This window comes from Cygnus olor, assembly GCF_009769625.2.
Source record: "Cygnus olor isolate bCygOlo1 chromosome 30 unlocalized genomic scaffold, bCygOlo1.pri.v2 SUPER_30C, whole genome shotgun sequence".
NCBI lineage: Eukaryota > Metazoa > Chordata > Aves > Anseriformes > Anatidae > Cygnus > Cygnus olor.
Window position 1 is genome coordinate 41,573 of NW_024429051.1, and position 17,108 is coordinate 58,680.

General features: G+C 46.1%; 1 protein-coding gene across 6 annotated transcripts in view; it reads left to right on the plus strand.

Annotated features, from left to right (window-relative positions):
- Positions 1-296: 296 nt before the first annotated feature.
- The window catches only part of LOC121062811 (leucine-rich repeat and fibronectin type III domain-containing protein 1-like protein), a 44,654-nt gene continuing 27,842 nt past the window's right edge, over positions 297-17,108 (plus strand). For 4 of the 6 annotated variants that reach the window (XM_040543073.1, XM_040543076.1, XM_040543078.1 and 1 more), the window contains exons 1-2: positions 298-450; positions 2,647-2,790. In XM_040543073.1, coding sequence (XP_040399007.1) covers positions 2,750-2,790 — 41 coding nt within the window. In that variant the 5' untranslated portion in view covers positions 298-450; positions 2,647-2,749. Of the gene's footprint in view, positions 451-2,646; positions 2,791-16,741; positions 16,777-17,108 lie in introns of those variants that run through there. The other 2 variants (XM_040543077.1, XM_040543074.1) reach the window with 2 other exon arrangements.

Consider the following 17,108-nt stretch of genomic DNA (forward strand, 5'->3'; position numbering starts at 1 on the left):
ATAAAATGAAATAAAATCGATAAGATAAGATAAGATAAGATAAGATAAGATAAGATAAGATAAGATAAGATAAGATAAGATAAGATAAGACCACCTTATAATTAAGGGGCAACCCCGCTCCCCGGGGAAATAAAAGAAAAAAAAAAAAACTTGCACTTTTGGGGCAATTCACCCGGAATTCGGATCCCGGGGCCGCGCCGCGCCGCGTCCCCGCCTCCCGGTGCCGCCCCCCGGTGCCGCCGCTGCGCGGAGCCGGAGCGGAGCCGGAGCCGGGGCGGAGCGGAGCGGGCGCGGCCCCTGCGGCAGCGGCGGGGGCCGGCTCCGCCGGTGCGGGAGCCTCCGCCGGTGCGGGAGCCTCCGCGGGGGAGCGGAGCCGCGGCCATGGGCGGCGGGGGAGCGGCGGGCGCGGCGCGGGGCGCGCCCCCGCGCTAGGCTCGGCACCGGGGAGAGGTGAGCGGGGATGAAGCTGAGGAGGAGGAGAAGAGGGGGTCCGGGGGGGGGGTCGCTCACGGGGGATGCTCCGGTTTGGCAGCGGTGCCGCCGCCTTTGTCCTCCCGCTTTGGAGCGCTCAGCACCGCGGAAAATCAGGATGATGATGGAGGTGGAGGGGCTCAGAGTTTTTTTTTTTATATTTTTTTTCTTTTTTTTTTTTTCTTTCTTTTTTTTTTTCTTTTTTCCTTTTTCCCCCCACTAGTTGTTGATAAATTGCAGTGTCATTGTCGGCTGTGCCTGCCCTGTCTCCGCCAAGGGAGGTGGGATCCACCCTGCCCATTGCAGGCACACGCCGAGCCCCGCGATGCAGCTTTTTGCAGAGAGGGAGGTAAAAATAAAAAAAAAAGAGAGAAAAAAAAAAAACCCGTCTGCTCGGAGTCGTGAGGATGATGGCTAGTGAGGCTTTCCAGTGCTTTTGGGGGGATTTTTTTCCTTTCATCACTCCTGGGTGGCATCACACACCTGCTTGGTTTGCAGTCCTGTGGTTTTTTTTTTTTTGTTTGTTTGTTTTTTTAGGATCTTGAGTGCTGCATGCCCTTTCTGCACACAATATTCGGCTGTGCAGCCAGGGGACGGGGTGGTGCGGAGGGGTGTGAGAGAGGCCCCCGCCAGCTCGAGGTCACATCCAAGGGGCACGACCTTCCAGGCTTGTTCTGCCTCCAAAAAGGGGAGAAGGATGCTCTGGGCACTGAAGCATTTTTATAGGGGGTGATTGTGCTGTCATTGAGCCCCATAAGGTGATTCTCTGCAGAAACCAGAAAAAAAAAGACTGCATTGATTGTGGAGCTGGCCTGAGTTTTTTCATCCTCACCCACCTGGCGAGCAGAGCAGGGCTGGAACTGGGAGGCGCTGGGCCACGTTACCCAGAAAATCGGGGTGGAAGCAGGGTTGTGGTCTAGCAGAGGAAGGCTGGCTATGAAGGAGCCCCCAAACCACCTGCAATCCTTGCATGCTGTCTGCATTTTGCAGCTGGATGTGTGCGAGTGGAAACTCTTCCTGTGAAGCATGTAGGGCGCTTAATCTATTTATAAACCTAAAAAATACCTTTTACAGTCTACTAAAGAAAAAAAAAAGCAGCAGCAAGGTTTGGTTGTACTTAATGCTCAATTTTTTAATGTGCCTGGATGACCATAATTCACAAGCAACCGACTATTATTATTTTTTTCCCCCACCTTCTCATAATTTCGGGAGAAATTACATGTTCTTAACCTCCTGTGTGATTTTTCCAAGTTGGTAACCCGGGAGACTCGCCGATCGCCGGCGTTGCTGCAGGCAGTTGCAGCATTTTCTCTCTTGATGCTGAGGCTGGGGGATTTTCCTCTGCCTCGCTCGCCGCGAGAGGGCCCGTGCCCGCATGCTTCTGGCGATGTGCACGTGGGGAAATTTCATCCCCACCTGGGATTTGCACCGGTGCTCTCAGCTATATAGCTCCATGCTATTTTTTCCGAGCTGCTGAGGTGGTTTTAGTGGTGGTGTTACAGCAGAACGCTCATAGTGGAGCGAGGAGCAGTGGGCAAAAGTCCCATGCTGTTAGAGTTGGTGTTGCCACTTAGTACACAGGTTTTATTCTCACTCTGAATATTTAATGTGGTTTCATCGTGGGGATTTTATTAGATCAGGAAAAGAGCTGTTGTTAAGTGGTCCATGATCCTGATCCGTGGGATTTCCACTGTGTGCTTTGATACCTGATGCTCCCAAATCCCAGCAAAGGGTCTGGGTGGCTGCGAGGTGATGGGTGCTGCCCTTTGGGTGCTGGGAATTTTGTGTGGCAGCTTGCTCAAAGGCTAAATCAACACATTTATGGCCTGTGGTGTTGGCTCCTGGCGGGAGCAGTGTATTCAGCTCCTGTTGGCATCATCAGTGAAACTTTCTGCTCGGTTAAAGCAGCTCCCATCATTTCTGGTAGTGACATGAATGGGGCGGGATGCTCCTGAGTAATGTGCTCCTAAATGAGCATAAACCAGAAAAGATTTTTGTTTGACATCTCACAGCCCCTGTCTTCATGATGGTTTTGGTTTCTCTCCATAACACGTGCTTTTTGGGTGTCCAAAAGCCAGAAGGACCTCTGCAGCTCCTAATTTGCTTGAAATTATTTGACAGTAAGTGGCTGGATAGAGATTTACTTAGTCTGTCAATCCTTTCTGTGCCCCCCAGGTCGGGACACGGAGAGGGGACGCTGGATGCTCAGACGAGGACGATGCGGGCGGCGCTCCAGACGGGCTCCCTGTCTGCTCTGGGTCTTTGCATGATGTAGGAGATGGATGGACAAAAGCTAAATGCTTCCTATTGCATCTGCAGGTACGAGAGAAGTGTGTGGTGGCCTCAGCTCGTCCCTGGCCCCAAGACTTGCAGATAATGATGGTTGTGGTTGATATTAAGGGGAACTTCATGGCGTGGATCAAGAGGTCTTTTATTTTTTGCTGCTTGAGCCCCGCTTGGTTTTAGCTGGATTCCCCTGTGATGCTCCTGCTGTTCAGTTTCCCTCTTTCCTTTCTTCACGTGTTGGTTGTCCCACAGAAGGAACAAACCCCAAAAATCTGCTTCTGGTAGATGCTTGCGAGACAAACCCCTCTCCCTGGGTGAGAGGGGCACTCACCCATCCCAAACTGGGATGTTTCTAAATGTTGGGTGCCTAGGGCAGACAACATGACGTTTAACATTGAATTCATGTTGAAAAATGGGAAAAAAATACCATCGTCATCTGCATGAAGGATTTTTTTCACTGATGTGGATTGAGTAAAGGGAGTTTTGTTGTGGTAGGGAAATCCTGGATCCTCTATAAACTCAGAAGAGACTGGCTGCTTTATTTTGTTGTCCCCACTTCTCTGATCCAACACTTGGCCCCAGAGTGGCAGGAGCTCACCGTCAAGCAGAGTGTCTGTGAAATATGTGCATATTCTTTTCTGATCGGTAGCAATCACACTTCCAGACAAATTTCGAGGATCACTGAGCCTCCGCTGAGCCCTGTCGTAGGCACTCAGCGCCAAGACCAAATAACTTGTCCTATCGCTGCTCCTTGTGCGTTGACTTTTCTCGTTCAGAGCTGAATTATTAATCTTCCCGTGGATTTTCTGTGGCACCCAACCAGCTTCAGACGAGGCTTTGAATTTTAAAGTGCGAAATTTTTGTTAAATTTCTGCCTTGCCCAATTTTAGCAGGTGCTTGTTTTCCAGGTGCTTGCAAGCATACACTTTTCTGGAGAACAAATATATCCAAAATGGCTTTTTAGTCATTCCCTTGTGTTTTCCCCATTGTCCTTTTTTTTGGCAAGTAAGCACTGGGCCAGGTGAGCAGGTAGCTTTAAATGGATGATATTTTACTGAGGTGTGTGCAGTCTTGGATGAAATTTGGGCTCCTTTCTGTGTTCTGGCATGTCTCTGAAGGTTACTCTTCACCCCCTGGGCTGCTTCCATCCCCTCTGGGATCTTTGGTGGTGACCAACTTATCGATGGATGCCCACAGAAATAAGGACTTGGGGGCACTGGGTTGGAACTGGGCAGCACTTTGGCAAAGAGAAATTTAGGATTGGGTCTTCTTGTTTAATTCTTCCCTCCCTTAAATTCTGGGAGAGGTGAGGAAATGCAATTTAGATGACAGCATCAGTGCTCTTGTGAGTTTGGTTCCCCCTAACTATCCTAAAATAAATATTTTACGGTACCTTTCTGTACGATTCCCGTTGTCGGAGCCATGGTGGCTCTCCTCAGTGCTGGGATCTCAGCGGTGTTGGAGCAAGTGGTGGTGCTCGTGTGCATCCCACGCTGGGTGCCTGCTGCCGTGCTGCTCCCGGGAGGCTGCAGATCACACTGACCTCCACTTGCCTTTGAACCCCAGGAGCTGGGAAGCGCTGGGGCTGTGGGGAGGAGTGGAAGTGATGGGAGGTGGGAGGGAGGCAGACAAGCAGCGTGTAAAAAAAGCTCCCAAATTGCTCTACTAAAAGAGTTAATAGCTCATGCCCACGTTGCTAGTGGTGTTTTTTTTTTTTTTTTTTTTTTTCCTTCGTGCGTGTCTAACATGAGGCAGGATCAGCTCTGAGCTGGATATGCTTTGCATTTCGGAGCTGTATTTGCCTGTCTGCTTTCTGGGACGAGTGCTGGGAGCCCTGGCTGTGATGGAAATAATGCGTATTGATTGGAAAACGTCTTCTGGAGGCTGGTTTTGCAAAGCCAGCAACTTGATTCCAAGCACAGGCGTGGTGGACGAGCAGTAAATGAAATGCAGGGGTGCACCTCTTGGAATGAACCAAACGTGATCATTCCCGCAGGAATCCGTGTCCTGGGAAATATCCCAGCAAACTGGTGATGTGACTTCTGCCTTGCCTATAAATTGATATATATATGTGCAGGATGGAGCCAGATCGTGCTGGTTTTCACGTTGGCAGAGGACCTTTTGTGGTTGTGATGAATTAGAAGTCTTTCTTTTCCCGTTGCTGGCCTCCTTGGATTATTTTGCCAGCTGACCTTTATGTTCAGAAAAGCCTTCTTTCTCATTTTTCTGCCTGGGAAAATGGTTCAGGCTTCACCTTTTGCTTCAACTCCGACGGAAGCTGTAGAGAAGGATGGATTAGGGCTGGACCAGATGCCCTTTGCAGGTCCCATTCCGCCCGAAATTATTCTGCAGATTCATGGTATATAACAGCTGCCAAATGGCATTGGTTTGTTGTGGTTTTTTTTTGGTGTGCTCTGCGCTAGGCTTTAGTATTTCTGCGTAATAATGAGCGATGGGTGGCAGTGACATATTTTGCAGTCTGTTTGCTTGTCTGGGCTGAATTCAAGCCAAGCCTGGACCGAGGAGGTCATGTCACTACACGGCCGCTGTGACACCGGCTGGGGCTGCGACTGCTCCAACTGCAGCTGGTGGCTCCTGCTGGGGAGCTGCTTCGTGCCCTTTGGTTGGGTAACACGGGGAGAGGGAGCCCTTATTCCTCCCCCCGCCTTTTTTTTTTTTTTTTTGTGCTTTTAAAACGCTGATCTATTTAGGCTGGTTGAATTAAGCCTCTCCCTTCCTGCTGCCTCCGCTTGGCCTCCACGAGAGGCTGGAGGTGCGGAGCGGCTCCTCCTTTCCAGCTGGAACAAAGCACGGCTCCTGGCACGGGTCCCCTGGGTGACGTCCTTGTGAATTCCGAAATAGCCTTGCTCCGAGCTGCCGTCTGTCCGGCTCAGCTGCTCCGAGGCTAAAACATTTCACAAAAAAAAACTTTTCAGGGCAAAAAGAGCTTGGGTTCCCGTCATGCCCAACACACTTGAATCAGCAAGAGTGCTTCGAGTCCTGCTTATTTCCCTGATGGTTTTTTTTATTAAATGAGAGTTCTCAGAGCATTGTTATTTCTTTTTTTTTTCTTCTTTTAAACTAAAAAATGAAGCTGGTAGGGTGGACTGAGGTAGAGCTCCCATCAAAGGGACCAGGGTGGTGCTGCCTTGAGGAAGACTGCCTTCTTCCAGACCTCGACTCCTCTCATCAATCCCAAATATTCACCAAACCAGACCTGCAATTTAGGAGGAACTTGGCTTTTTATCTAATTTTTAGGCTGCTGGTGGGAGATTGAGTACTGATGTCAGTGCAAACCACTGAGATTTGGGGTTCTTCACTGGATGTGAAGTGCCCGTGAAATGGTTTTTAAACATATGGAGGACAAGTGTTTGGGTCTGTCCTTCTAGACAGACCAGGGGAATGTGGCCACATTGGCAATTTGGATGCTAATTGAGCCTTTCTTCATTGAAAAACGAAGCCAGATTATATAGCAGTATCTGTTTTCACAGGTCTTCCTTCTCCCACTGTAATTAGAAGCCATTTCTGTCTGAAATTACAGACTCTTAAATCCACCTGCGAGTAGATCCCTTTCTCTGAACACCCCAGCATCACTCAATGCCATCAGCAACCCAGAGAAATCCTAGCAGAGGGCTGCTGCGTGGCGCTCGGGCTATTGCAGAGCCCAGGATTTTGCTGTGATTGCACATTTTCCCTCCGTTCTTTATTGGTGGGGAAATGCAAGGCACCTAAACCAGGTCAGGAGCTTGGAGATGTCCCTGTGCCTGCTTGGTGCTGCCTTTCTGTATTATATTAACACCAAAATATGCATTCTTACTTTCATATTATATTTCTATATATATAGATGTAGATATATATTCTGCATCAAGGGTAAGGCTGCTGGCTTTCTGTATTATATTAACACCAAAACATGCGTTCTTAATTTCATATTATTTATATATATATATATATATATATATATATATATATATTGCATCAAAGATGAGGCTGAGGGCGGCTAAGTTAGCCTGACCTCTGCAGTTTGTCTCGTATTCCAGGTGGATGGGTATGAAGTTTGAATATAATAAAATATAATTTGTGGCTGTTTTCCTGTAAGGCTGAACTCCTGACGAGCGACTCAAATTGTAAGATTTGTTTTAGGGCTGGTGCTGCCCTCTAAAACTGCTTAATCCTTTGAATTCCTTTCAATAGCAGGATGCCCCAGGGCTGGATGCGCACAGCCGGTTCCCCTTGTGTTTTTTTTTTTTTTTCCTCTTCCTAAGGGATATTTGCATGAGAATGAGTGACAGCACAGCATTTTGTGTAGGGAGTCCTGTGCCAAAATGCTGAGAACCCTTCTAAGATGCCTGTTTTTGTCTTAATGCTTCATCAAGCACAGCCTGCTGCATCAGGTTGCCACAGCACTGGGCTGAATATTTGTCTTTAGGTCAAGTTTTACCCCTGAAATGTGTTTTTTTTTTTTTTTTTTTTTTTCCAGTTATCTTTTAGGATGAGTGATGTCAGCAGCACACGATTTGTTCTGGACCTCTGTCCAGGTCAGAGGGTTACTTCTGGATTGCTCCAAAAGTTCTTTGTTTAAGCCAGAATCAGAGAAAAAGGGGGGAGGAGGCTTTACAAGGCTTCGGTTCTTTGTGACACCGCTCCTATCTGAAGGTACCCAAAGCTCAGCCCGCACCCCATGGCAGGTTAATCCATCCTCATTTTGAAGCCATGAATTTCCTTCTTTTCCTCCGCTTTTTATCGGGAAAAATGCCCTTCCTTGGGTCCCTGTAACTAAGATCTGAGTTGCAAACTGTGTTCTATCAGAAAAGAAGTGGCATTCCCCGACAAATATTACCCAGGCAGAAGAAATCACATCACTCGTGGTGTTCCATATGACTTAGTAAGCCAGCTTGGTTCTGATTTTTGCAGCACAATAAAAAATTGCTAGAAATGAGCAAGAGATGACCAGGAGTGGCCTCCAGATTGGAGAAAAGTGCTAAGAAGCCATGTCTTATGGAGACGAGAATGGGAACGGTGGGAGCTGGGTTCGAAGAACCTGCTGGAAGAATGGCTGGTTTGATCCGTTTGAAGTTTTCTCTTTAAAATGTAGATGCCCTCGGTTCTTCTGCTGGGAGCCTTCCCTTTGCTGTCAGTGAAGAGCAAAAATGAAAATTCTTGTCATTTTTCTGCGTTGTGCTTTTTGTTGTTGTTGTTGTTTTTTCCCTTGTATTACTAGTAGTAGTATATTTCTTTCCGTTGTATTATTAGTAGTATCATTACCATCATCATTATCATTATTGATTTTTTTTATTATTTCTTGTTGCTTTTTTCTTTTTTTTTTTTAAGCTGTATTTGCAGCTGTCCTACATGAGCTCCCAGAAAGGCCTGGAAGCTGCATATAGCTGGGCACGTATCCTTTCTTTTGAGGAGAAATGGGCCAAGATTGGTGTTCATAGTTCCCACGGTACTTGCAACTGGTATGGTTGCAATGCAGACCCCAAACTGCCCCATGGCACAGGGGGTGAAGTTAGGCAGCACCTGGACCGTGCAGCCGGGGATGCAATTCAACACGCAGCTAACAGATTGTACGGCCTAACAGCATGCCACGGGAGGAAATAACAGGTTTCAGCAGACGTGGTCAGCTTCTAGAGAAATATTTTGCATTTGGGGAGGAAACCCGCTAATATTTCTTGTGCAGCATCTCCAGCGTAACTATTTGGTGGGGTTCTGTGGGTCTGGTGTTGTACACCAGGATGTGGAGTGGAAACTTGGAAACACCAAGTTTCCTCTGTCCCTGGAGCCTGCGAGGACATCTCCATCAGGAATGCATATGCTAGCACAGGAGAATAATCTGCTAGGAATATTCCCTCCACCAGAAAGCATCCTGCAGCCCTAGGCTAACAGGACTCCTCGCCACTCCACGGGAATGCGGAAAAAATCCTATCCATGCTTGGTAGTGGAGGCATGCAACAGGACCAGGAGAGGTTTACCTGGACTGGCAGGTTGTGAGCTGCTCAGGCACCTTTCTCCCCCGTCTGGTGGGAAATAATCCCAAACGCTATGAAGGTGATAACATTATTAAGCCCGGAGGCACCAGCAAGAGGTCAGTGTGTTCGTCAAAAGGCACTTAAAAATGTTTTCAGCCTCCAACCTCTCGCACTGGAGAGGTGCTCACAAGTCTACAGAATTTAAGGCGCCGTAAGTGATGGGCTACAGCCTATTAATTAGAAGGAAATCAGGTTTGCTCTTTGGGGTCTCGCCGAGGTTCCAGCGGTGGAAGTGTGGAGGTCACTCCTCTTCTGCCCTGGTGGGTTCAAGGCTTGGAAAGATCCAGGGGGATCTCCTTTGGCTCTTCTGTTCTGCTAACGAGATGTCCTAGAAGCATTTCCCCAGGCATGAAGGGTGCTGGGATCCAGGCGCGGTGCTTGGTGAGGCATTTGGATTAGCAATTAAATGAGGAGAGAACGGAAAGCAGCAAGGGCTAAAAGAAGGAAATGTGATGGGGACACACGTTTCGGGAGAAACGTGTTTTCTGCCCCAAAAAACCACGTTTTTATGCCCCAAAGCCTTCACCCCCAGGAGGGTGGTGTGCTTTTGCTGTCGTGGTTTTGGCTCACCAGCCTGAGCTTGGAAGATCCCAGCTTTGAGGCGGAGATGAGCACAGGATGCTGGAACGCAACCCTGGGGTATCCAAAAGGTTTCGTACAGTAAATCTCAGTGTCATAGTTTTCATTCCTCTTTACTCACTAGAACATAATCCTCCCCAAAAAGGCTGCAATGATGAGCTCTGTCTGCTCTTACATTTACATTTTCTCCATGGCATATGCTCCATCAGGAGCTATTTGCCTTTGTCTGGGTGCTTTCGGGGGGAAAAAAAAAGAACTTTTCTGCATCTCAAAGCGTATTTGAATTTAACAAGAGGACGGTAATGCCTTTCCTGATGTATGCTGCATCCTTTAAAGTTGCTTTCTTGCGTATAATAGTCATTATTTCTCTACCTCATTTTCTTTCTTTTCAGCTGTTTGCACAGGTTTTTACGAAAGCTGATTCACCTGTGACTGCTATGTAATACAATCGTTGCTGCCTTTTAGATGGTGTTAAAATGAAGCTTTAAAATTGTGCCTATAAAACACCAATTTATCAAATCCTCCTGAAAAGGGGACTGTCAAAGCAAGTTTGTTTTTTTTTTTTACATCTTTATTGTATTATTATTAAAAGCTGGCAGAATATATGTTTATAGGTGATGATTCTACTTTGCATCTGCATCTCTCAGTAAAATGTCTTAGGGAATTTGAGGGATAATTTTTTTTCCTATTTTTTCCCCAGTTTTTTTCCTTTTTCCCCCTTTCCAGTCTGATTCCTAATGACACCTGCGTGGTTATGGCTGCTGACCAAAAATGCAGCATTAGGATTCCTGTGTCAAGGAGTTTGCTTAAGCACTCGGAACAGGATGAATTGTAAAGTAAGGGAAAAAAAAAATAAAATAGAATCATTAGCTGGGACCTGAAGAGACTTATCTTTAGTTGCAAAAACTTGGCAGAAGCTAGGCTTTGCTTGCAAGCACACTTCTTTCCTCTTGTAGAAGAGGAGAGGACAAAATGCGATGTCTTTCAGCAGTATAAGGAAGTGTTTCAGATATTCCTATTAATTGCAGAGTACAGACATTCCTTAGACTCCTTGGGAATGCAAAAAGGAATAGTTGAAGTAGTTTATTTCTGTAGTAGCCCAGCTGGCTGTTGTGAAATAAGGGGCCCAAGGGCTGTTGCTGGATGAGAGGCGGCTTGGAGGCCGGTTTGCATCCCCGCGATGCAGAGCCTTGCTTAGAAATAAAAATAAAGGATGCATTGGGACTGTCATGAATTTTGGGGCTATCCCAAAGCTGGGAGAGGACCCGTGGTCCTGGTGGTCACATCGGCAGGTGCTGGAGGATCATTGCTTTCCTGTCTGGTTTCCACAGCTGTTTTCCATGGTCATCTTTTTTTTTTTTTTTTTTTTGCCTTCTTAAACCAACAGCTTTATGACTTTAGCAAATTGGCATTAGCTTAGAGGGAGTTAGAGCAATATAAATCCCTAAGTGGATGATTTATTTTGTTTGGAATTCAGATGTGGGCAGCCACTGTCGATGAGCGAAGTCGGCTAATCCTGATTTGCAGCCCTTTAAATTATGATCAAAAGTGGTCACACAAGGATTAAGTGCAGTTCAAATAATCTACTGGGAATGTAATTCAGATTAAACCATTTGCATCTGTGTAAAGCCAGTCTGTGTTGAGTTAGGCACCTTACGACATGGGTTTAATGCCCATTCCACGTTTCCCTACATTGTAAATATCTGAAATTCATCAAGACAATATTTAAAACTTTAGAGAATCTCAAATGTAGCCTAGGTTAAAAAAGAAAGAAAAGTTTTGTGTTAGAAATTGTATTATTATTCACGTGGAAGGATGTTGTGGTTGCTGATGCTGACACATGCAGAGTCCAAACGTGCCTCGATGGACACCTAGTACGCCTTGCATCCTCCTGAATTGTGCTCTGACTCGTTTTTTGCTTTCTTAGACAATGGGATGTGCTGGTCTTAAGTAACTTTGGAGGTTTTGGGGTCTGCAGAACAAGGATAAGCCGTGATGTCCTACAGTGGTGCGTCGAGAGGCGTCCAGATGATGGACCAGTTTGCCACCGCCTTTATCCATATAGTTAGCTCACTGGATTTCTGGTGTTTACTTCAGCACATGCACAAGGGGCTGCCCAGATTTCTCTGCCAATTGCCACGGTTGTGCTTTTGGGTTGTTCTGGGTCTTGGGAGAGAGCTTGGTCCTACCTTGCCCCATTGCAGGCATCCCAAGGGGGAGAGGGTGATGGCCAAGACCTCAGATGGCTCCCACTCATCACTGTTGGTGGTTTTGGGGTAAATTGGCACCTCCTTAAATTATAGTTTAGCCACATCTGGTGGTGATGCACTATTTCTTCTGTCTGGGAGGACAGGAGAATTTCACTACAAGCTTTTCACACTCCTCCAGGTGATCATTGAGGTGAGAACAGGGGCACTCACTATGGGGCTCTCAATGGCTCTCCGCCATCCTCCCATAGGACTGAAGTCTAGATGCTGCTTTTACATCTTACAGCAGCACTCGTGACCCCAGATTTGTTGGCTGTGAGCTGAGGGTCGCTTTGCTCTACCCAAAAACATCAGAGCAGCCACCTCGCCGTGGGTCGTGTGCCATGGGTTTGCCCTTCTCCTGCTTCACCAGCACCCTCCATGCACACGAGGACTGCTGCTTTGCCATCTCGTTTTCCTTGCCCTTGTTTTCAGCGGTGGTAATTACGGGTCACGAATTGCAAATTGTGACCTTGCTGCTCCCTGTGTGTTTGCCTCGCTTTGCTTGAGGATGTAACTTGGAATGATGAGAGGGTGTCTATCCATCCAGCTTTTGGCCTCTGCCTCCAGGATCATTACTCCATTACGGCATTTAGAGACCTCAGCTTGCCCTCCGCAGCCCGATATTTAATATATGCCTCCCTTGGCACCGAGGACACATGAGCATTGTTCAACGGAGGGAATCACCCGGCAGATAATTTTTGTTGGTGCAAATAAAACGTGGTTTGCATGGCAGTGCTTGGAGATCCAGCAATGGGGTTGCTGTCTCCTTCCCAGACAACGCGGGGCTTGGCATTTTGGAGGTTTAATAGCAATTCATGTTGCATGGGGAGCTTTCTGCTTCTGAGCAAGATGTACAGAGTCAGGATGGTCTGCACTGGAGAGGAACCTTGCAAGCCTGATGGCTTTGCATTGGAGTTTTTAGCCAGTTTGACCTTAAACTGAAGCCCACACACAGCTGGAGCACCCATGGCATCTCATCTTGCTCCTGCTAAACCTGTAACCACGCAATAATTGCAGTTGCTTTGGTGCTTCAGATGAATGCTCCTCTCTGGGCATCTCAGACATCTGCAGCTTTCAGGATTGAGCTTGGTTTGTTAGACCTGGGCTGATGTTTCCTCCGACTCCCAACCCAGGGAGTTGTTCTGTACCGTTGCTGCGCCGTGTGTGTTGTTTTCTGCAGGGTACTGCTGGAAGAGAAACGATGTCTAGGAGAGATCCAGTGCAATTAGAGCCACAGCAATAACCTAGATTTACTGGAGCAGTGCTGCCACTTATTAAGTGTAAGTGTGCAGGTCCTTAAATTCCCGTTGGGATTGTGTTTGCCTATTGGACTGTTTTTAAGTCCGCGTAATACCAGAAATGGCTTCTCTGCCAGAAACAATTCGGGAGATAAACAGCTCCATCCGTGCAGGCTTCAAACAAAGGTTTTTCCCTTAAGAAGGAGAACTTGGTGAAATAGCCCCTGGTTTTCCGAGAGCCAAATTTGCGAGTCTAAAGACGTGATGAAAAGGTTTGAACTTGCTTGATCTCAAAATCGCAGCTACTTTATTTTTCCTCATTGAGACATCAGCCTTCGGAATAATTTAGTACAGCTTGCTCCCCAAACAAACTACACCATTATTACTTATTTTGATAGCGCCGCGAGGAGCTGCTTGCGTATGCACAAAAGGCACAGAAGAGACAGGCGTCGAAGATAAAACAAGGCTATTGCAGCGCAGCAGACTGACCTGGGCATTTTTCCATCTGAGCAGCAAGAAAGTGGAATAAATAAATGCTGGCACCACGTGCAGTCCCCTTCCTGGGAGGGAAGCGCTCTTTCAGATGGATTCAGCCATCACTTGGGGTTGTCTTGAAGGAAAAGGATGAATGCTTCGCTTCTATCTGCTGGTGTCAACGCGGATGAATAATTAGGCTGCTGATTCTTTCTTATGGTCTCTGCGGACCCCCGATGTATCCTGGCCGATTTTATTCTGTACAACCCAGAAAGTTGTTGTGCATTTTTTTGAGAGCGTTCTTCTGAGCAAGTTGTTCGGAAATAATTCGTGTGGTCTTTGGAGCAGCTCAGCAAGTGGTGGAAGGGAAGGACGTGGCATTTCAGGGCTGGGAGTGGGAACTTCAGTGGGATCCCAGTGCTCCCCAGTATGGGAGGGACTGGGGAGAGTCCCCCGAAGGGCCACCAAGATGACGATGGGCCTGGAGCATCTCTGGGACTGCTCAGCCTGGAGGAAAGAAGGCTCAGGTGGGAAATAACCAACAGGTGAGAGGATGCAAAGACATACGGATTGTTGTCCAAGAAAAAATTTGGTTTCGGTGCAATCCTCTCCCTTCTAATTGGCTCCATAATTAGCATAATGCTGACACGATGCAATCATTCTGCACATCCTCAGAGGGGAAGAGTCCCTTGTTGGGCTGGGGTCTCCCAGCCTAGAGCCGCGATTTTTAGGATTATTGTGAGCGTAGTTCACAAATGGTTCACATTACAACACTCCTATCTGTGTTTTTCAGCCAATTGTTTCCAACAGGTTGATTAGTAACAAACTCAAGGGTGTAAGTGTCAGATTTTTCCTTACAAAATGGTTTTCTTGATTAAATAGTTTCCTAGTTAATCATCCTTTGGATACCCTCAAGGCCTGGGTCATCCTTGCCCTTGACTTGGAGTAGGTATTTTGCGTCTTTTCACACAAAACAAAGTTAACAAAAAAAAAAATTTGGTTACTTACCGGCATCAAGATCTTCCTGGTGCTATCTGGTGACGGGAGAAGAGGTGTTGTGTGCAAAATGAAATACATGAAATTCTTTAAACATGAGGAACCCCCTTTTTTTTTTTTTTTAATTTTAAGGGTGATCGGAACAGGTTGTGGAGCTATTCCAAGTCCATTGGATGTGGTCTCTGCTGTTGGTGACCCTGCTTTGAGCGAAGGGGCTGGAGCAGATGATCTCTGGACAACCTCAGCTGGACGTGGAAAACTGGAGAGGGCCCAAAGAAGGACGTCTGGAATGGCTGAGGACTGGGGACAAGTGACCCCAGGGGACATTTTGGCAAGTTGAGCTTAGTCTTGCAAAGCTACCCCAGGGCTTCATGGTGGTGGAGCCAGGTGATGGAGCCGGACTCTGCAGCAAGGCATTGAGCAGCCTCTAGCTTCGTAAATAGTTCCTGGAAAGCCTGTATTTCTCTATAAATAATGCTTTAAAATCAGCTTCTTGAGGTTGAATTCCAACCAAGACACCTTAAATATCATGCATTCCAACCTGGCTTTAGGTCCTTTGTCTCATGTTAGTGTTGGATTATGTTATATGTGGGTTTTTTTGTTTGTTTGCACAATGACAAGGTAAACACAGGCAAAAAAAAAAAAAGCATTTAAATGATGACTCTACCTCTGACTTTTTCACAACCAGGCACTTTCAGCAGAATTTTAACTGAGTTTGCCAATAGGTAGCATCGTACAGATCACTTGCATCGCCTGCTGTAAAGTCACAGGCGTGTGCTGGGAAAACTTTGAAGCAAAGCCAGTGCTATTGAGGGCAGGTGCACAATATCAGGAAAGTATTTGCACATTCTGGGTCCATATAGCTGAATTTTTTAGCGTGTTGTTTCTTTTTTTTTGGTTCTCTACCAATTATTCTCCTCTTCTCTTTTCCATTTATTACACCTTTAGGGGATAATTGCCATTTCTTGCTGCCATTAGGCAGCAGGAAACCAAGCTTGGATAGTATAGATTTTTTTGTCACTTAAAGACAGCACTGCATTTTTCATATAAATTATGCGCAAGCTGTAGCGTAGGTGGGAAGGAGGTTGAGCCCTGAAAGAAAAACCCCCGAGACGTGACGTGCCTCGGCTCGTTCCTTTATGCATTGCTCTAGAAATCAGCCTGACTAGAGCAAAGCCAGCTTTGCTGGGAGTTTTGTAGTGTGTCAAGGATTGTAACGGGCTTCGGCGTATACCTGGGTGCGTGCATCTCTAAAATGGAGGAGAAAAGGGGTTTGGTGAGGATTTGAGACCTTAACCTTCTGGATGCTCAGCAGTTTGCTATTAGGACCTGATTTTTTTTTTAAAGTCTGAGATACAGAAGAAAGATGCAAAGACTGAGTTAATAAGCGTGTATTGTTCTGAGCATAATTCTCACCAATTCCTTTCAGATTTAGCAGAGAAGCTTTTGGAGATGGGGGAATGCGTCCTGAAGGGTGTCAGCCTGGGGCGACACTTCAGAGGCTTCCTGATTTTAGGTGCTGCATGCAGATGTGCTATTCCAGGCAGGCAGAAGATGTTATTTCTTATTTTGGGGTCAGCAAACAGTGATTTATTCCATCAAAACTCACTGAACGTCTTGCTGTTGGGTTTTGGGAATCCTTATGTAGGTTTTGCGCTTTCAGGACTGGTTTAAAACTCCTCTGTTAACTAAGTGATAATGCATGGATTTTTTTTTTTTTTTGCAATAAATTGGATGTCTGTTGGTAGCGGAAGAGTTCTGGTGGTGACATTTCAGAAACTGTGCAGAGGATCCTGAGCACTTGCAGCAACATCAACGCCACGAGCTGATTTAGGGCTGCAGCAGGAATCGGGATTAGGAACCATGCCTGACATCCCCCTTCCTTGTTTGGCACTCTGATTTGGTCTGGAATGAAAAAGAAATAAAATATAAAATCGCTTTATGTGCTGTAGACTGCAGCTTACCACTCAAAGGCATTAATATCTATGCAAAATCTCATTAAGGACCATAAAAAACAGTTTCTTTGCCTTGAATATATTGACCATTTTCTCACTATACTTAATAGAGGAGGGGGGGAATAAGAATAATAAAATAATGAGAATAAGAGCATAAGATTAGAATAAGAGAGGATAAGAAAGAATAAGAACAAAAAAATGTTGTAGCGTAGTAGGAGGATAATGAGAATATACCAGATGTAATTAAATTCACAAGATGATTAACTAATTCTTTTGTCTTGATAGCAGGACTGTTGCAGCATCCTCGTGTCTTCATTCTGGAAATAATAACAGTGCAAAAGAAAATACTTTAACTCACCAGTGTAATTATGATGCAGCTCATAATGGTGATATGTGGTGACCACTTTTCTTTTTTTTTTTTCTTTTTTTAATCATCTTTGAGTTGCCCTCGCTGTCCCTGTGCTCCATACAGCAGATCTATGCCTGGTGGGCCATCGGGGTAAGTCTTGAGTTGCTTCAGTTCAGAGGAGAATAAGCAGTGCAAAATATTTCTGTTTCTATGACTTAGAGCATAGTGAGCCCAGTGTGGGAGCATTTTTTAAATAAAAGTGAAGGATCTATTATTTTCATCTCTTTTACTCCCATAACACTGTAAACAGCCAGGACAAATCTGAGACCATCATAAAATCCAGAAGAACCAGGATTTTCTCCTAGCCTGAAGTAGTCAAAGGTACGGGAACTAGATTTTTGAAATCTTCGTGTAATTTAGAAAATCATTTCTATTTTCAGTAGAAGAGGTTATTATTTCCCAGTGCTGTGCAGCCCCAAACA